The 4,657-nt window shown below is 37.3% G+C and overlaps 1 protein-coding gene across 1 annotated transcript; it reads left to right on the top strand.

Annotated features, from left to right (window-relative positions):
• Positions 1-759: 759 nt before the first annotated feature.
• Positions 760-1,380, top strand: LOC137280995 (arylacetamide deacetylase-like). The gene has a single exon (XM_067812165.1). The coding sequence runs from the start codon at positions 760-762 to the stop codon at positions 1,378-1,380; it is 621 nt and encodes a 206-aa protein (XP_067668266.1).
• The last annotated feature ends 3,277 nt before the right edge of the window (positions 1,381-4,657 follow it).

Raw genomic sequence — 4,657 nt, 5'->3', positions numbered from 1 at the left:
TTGACATCCAGTGATCAAGGGAAATATATGTCAACGCTGTAAGCCAGCACTAGTTGCCTGCATATGTGTGCTATGTAAATATTCTATAATAATAACAACAATACTGTGAACATATTGAAGGAGGTGTCCAGTTGGCTGGACATATTATCTGAAGGGAATATCAACCTCATGAAAATATTTCATTTGGTTGGAAAGGCAAAGGCAATAATCCACTTAATGTGTTATTTTCTTATTGTGAAGTATATAATATATGAAATGAATTTAAAACAAACGAAGCCAAACTTGCACTATTGTCAGTAGGAAATATGAAATTATCAAGAGCCACAAAATGTATTGCCTACTCAAATGTGAGACAAACATTTTCATACATTTTGGTCTTCCATCCATACATTTTTTTCGAATATCATTACCCCTTATGTATTCATATATAATAAAATTTCAAACTGGAAAATGAAATATGTGTAAGTGCTGAAAGAGTGCTGTAAAACATGCTTCTTTATTTACCACAGTGTGACATTTACATTTTCTTGTGGCAAGTATTTTATACCATAACCTTTAAAGAATGGCAGGGTATCGTGATGAATATGATGTACAATGTACAAATGGGAAATAAAAACTTAAGAAAAAACCAAACAAACAATGAAAAAAAACTAGTTGAATGGATATGTGTACTGTATAAATATCCTATTATAATAATAAATAATAATGATACTATTTCCAGGTGACAGCGCAGGAGGCAACTTAGCAGCTTCAGTAGCGATGATGCTGAACAGCAACGCACAGCTCCCCAACGTGGTGTACCAGGTGCTCATCTACCCCGCCCTCCAGGCCTTCAACCTTCAGCTTCCTTCCTACACCGACACCAACAACTACTACACCAATACCAACCTGGACATGGCCAAGTTCTGGTCACACTACATTGGACCCACATCGCATCCAAACTTGCCTGAAGCCATGACCCAAAACCTACATGTGTCCCCCGAGATAAAGAAGACTCACTTTTCAGACCTGGTTGACGTGAAGAATTTCCCGGAAAACTATTACAGTGGAACATGGGAGATGGATAAGGAAAGTGGAAATGAAACCCTGTGGAGCGAGATTGAGTTCCAGGTGATCAACCCCTACTTATCCCCACTGCTTGGTCATGAGATCGAGAAGGTCCCCGCAGCCCTGGTGGTTACAGTTCAGTATGATGTGCTGAGGGATGATGGGATGTTGTACGTCGAACGCTTGAGAAAAGCTGGGGTTGATGTCGTACATCGACATTACCCCATATTTCATGGACTGATTGTAAGTAATGAGTTTGAAGGTTCTAGAAAGGCAAGGAAAGAGATCTTTCAAGAAATCAAATTGTTTTTTCATCCTGACAACACAGAATGATTGTGAATATGGTAGAATAGTATTTGGACATTAATAGGATAATATTAATTCATCAAGAGAATATCTTAAATGACAGGGAAAATTCTATGGATAGGCAGCTTCTTTTTTATTAATGTGAGCAGCCAGCTAACACCGTTATCAAGCAAGTCTGCAGCTACACCTAAATGTGGCTCTGACTTATAATAAAGAAGTTGTATATCCATAGAACTCTCCCATTGTTTATCACACCAAATTTTGAATATGACTCAAAGAAGTCAATAGAATATCTTCCCTGTCAAAGTCCTCCCTCCCACCACATTTGGATTCAAGGGAGGACCAGTTATTCAAGACACCACAGTTCGCAGAGTCCAGTATATAGGCATTCCAGAAATTAAACAGAATTCTCAACTATGTCCCGTGTAATACCATATTTATGAAACGAGTGAATGTATGGTATAAATATGGTGTTACAGGGGACATAGTTTCGTATCTTATTTATTACTCACCCAACATTAGCAAAATGATATAGAGCAAAGTACTTCTTCCCTAAGAATTAAACTAGCGTGGTGATACTCAGCTTTCCGAGAGTCAAGCAACATCTAGTATTATTGTCTTAGCATTGTGACGTCATAACTGTAAAGCACTTTGACGTCATACGTACGGCATCATGCGATGTTATTAAACAATGTGTAATAACTTTGCAAAATTATTAAACAGTGATATCTGCAATGGGTGAGTAATAAATATTTTTTCACCATAGTTCTGTTTCTAGGCTTGTCAGCACCATTGCCATATTCATTGGTTGTCCCAAACTTGTAAACGTCTGCAATATGCATCTTTGAGTTTTCCTTCCACGTGTAGCAGACGTCATTATATTACTGCAATGTTGCTCAAAATGGTGGGTAAGCTCCAGTCACTTACACCTCATCTCAGTGTATGTGTGATTTTGTCTTCATTGAATTTCTGGTAGATGTCAGATGTAATTCAGTATTTACTTTTTGAAATACTTTTTATGCATAACATGTATTGGCATTATAGGAGGGTCGATGCCCTTCATGATGGTGGATGAAACACGTTTGTGATCCCAACAGTCAGTCCTTAATAATTAATCTTTGTTTAATTTGACATTCAACCATGGAAGTTTATCCATAACAAATATTGCTTTACATGTAGTGCAGTTATATTCATGTGATAATTTTGTTTATATTTAGATGTGTGTCTGGGTATATTTGCATATAGACACAAGGCTAAACTAGTACAGGTTCAAATATTCCATTAGTTGCCTCTTGCTTGTTTGTTGCTGATAATATGGAGGAGGCCCACCTGTTTTCTGGGTAGCGCCTTAACTCTTCTGAGGCAGTGACTTGCCTTGACTTACACATTGCAGGGTTATGCTCACCTGTAGCATTCTTCCATGACTCACCTGTAACAAGGTGTGCTTTGACTCACCTGCAGCAGAGTTCTGCAATCACTTATCTGTAACAGGTATGTTTTAACTCACCTGCAGCAACATTGTTCCATGACTCGCATGTGATAAAGTTGTACTATATCTCACCTGTAACAAGGTGTGCTTTAACTCACCTGCAGCAACATTGTTGCATGACTCGCATGTGATAAGGTTGTACTATATCTCACCTGTAACAAGGTGTGCTTTAACTCACCTGCAGCAACATTGTTCCATGACTCGCATGTGATAAAGTTGTACTATATCTCACCTGTAACAAGGTGTGCTTTAACTCACCTGCAGCAACATTGTTCCATGACTCGCATGTGATAAGGTTGTACTATATCTCACCTGTAACAAGGTGTGCTTTAACTCACCTGCAGCAACATTGTTCCATGACTCGCATGTGATAAAGTTGTACTATATCTCACCTGTAACAAGGTGTGCTTTAACTCACCTGCAGCAACATTGTTCCATGACTCGCATGTGATAAGGTTGTACTATATCTCACCTGTAACAAGGTGTGCTTTAACTCACCTGCAGCAACATTGTTCCATGACTCGCATGTGATAAAGTTGTACTATATCTCACCTGTAGAAGTACTCCACCAAGGTTCCCTATGTATTGTTTAGTGATATAAATGAAGGAAAATATTCATGTGTAGCTGGTGATGTTTAATTTATTGTTTTGAGATGATTAATGAGCATGTCCAGCCTGTCATGTATATATCACGACAAGGCTTTAAGCCCTGCTTGTCTATAACTACAACTATCTACCTTGATGATTGGCTTATTCAGACTCTGGAATTCCATCATGTACTCTGGTTGCCAGGGCAACAATGCTTTTGTATATTCTGGTGCTCCTATATACACTGTAAAGTATTGATATGAATCAGTATATATAATATCTACTCCAGGCCATGTACATATTTCATATATTATTTTACAAGGTGATCTCAGATATCATTATGTGTTAATGCCTAGCATCCAAGTATAGATATATCTACAGCTTCTCATTCACGTTGTTATAGTTTTATGGAAATGTGTTTCATGCATAATAGATTCAGAAATCCATTTTTGTGATCAGTTTTATATGTGAGTTCTATTTTATTGTTGACTTTCACCTTTTGTATCATCAATATTTGTTAAAACCAGCTATCCTTTTATATGCTTTCTAATAAAATGACATTGTATATATCCTGTATCCTTATCACCCTTATCCCACCTCGGTGTTGTAGAAAACAGCCTTAGCACTAAGACTAGGCGTTAAATCTGTGCTAAGGTAAGAGTCACCTCTATACAATGGCACCCTTGCCCTAAGCCAACTGGTGATGTCATATTTTCTGCATTTTCTGCATTATTTCAGTATTTGTCCATAACTAATTCCTGCAACAGTTCCTTCAAGTGAAGTGTAGCTGGATACCAGTGAGGTTATTTGCTTCTAAAGTTTAACTATGTGCCAAAAGGAGCAAATTGATTTTTAGTCAAGATTCTAAGATATCTACAGTATCAGCAGATATGTATTGTGCAAACTGTCTTTAAACATTTAGTAAAAATCATGCATTAGATTAATACATAATGTCATTTTCACTTTTTGAACATCTAAATCTGCAAATAGCAGTTCTTACATGAAGAGTTAAATCACAACAGAAGTACTTTTCAACATCCAACAAAGAATGTAGAGATAACATTTAGGTGTAGACTCCAGAGAGGAGTACCATGCCTGCTGTAAATTATCACATAACCACTGTTTGAACCTAGATATGAAAGCCTTTGAATCTCCAACACTGTGGCTTTACCAGGTGTAACCAAAACCAAAGTGAAATACTAATATTTAACCTTACTAGCCCATGTA

This window comes from Haliotis asinina, chromosome 4 (genome assembly GCF_037392515.1).
Source record: "Haliotis asinina isolate JCU_RB_2024 chromosome 4, JCU_Hal_asi_v2, whole genome shotgun sequence".
NCBI classification, from domain to species: domain Eukaryota; kingdom Metazoa; phylum Mollusca; class Gastropoda; order Lepetellida; family Haliotidae; genus Haliotis; species Haliotis asinina.
The sequence above is the reverse complement of the archived record's forward strand: the minus strand, read 5'-3'. Positions and strand labels throughout refer to the sequence as shown.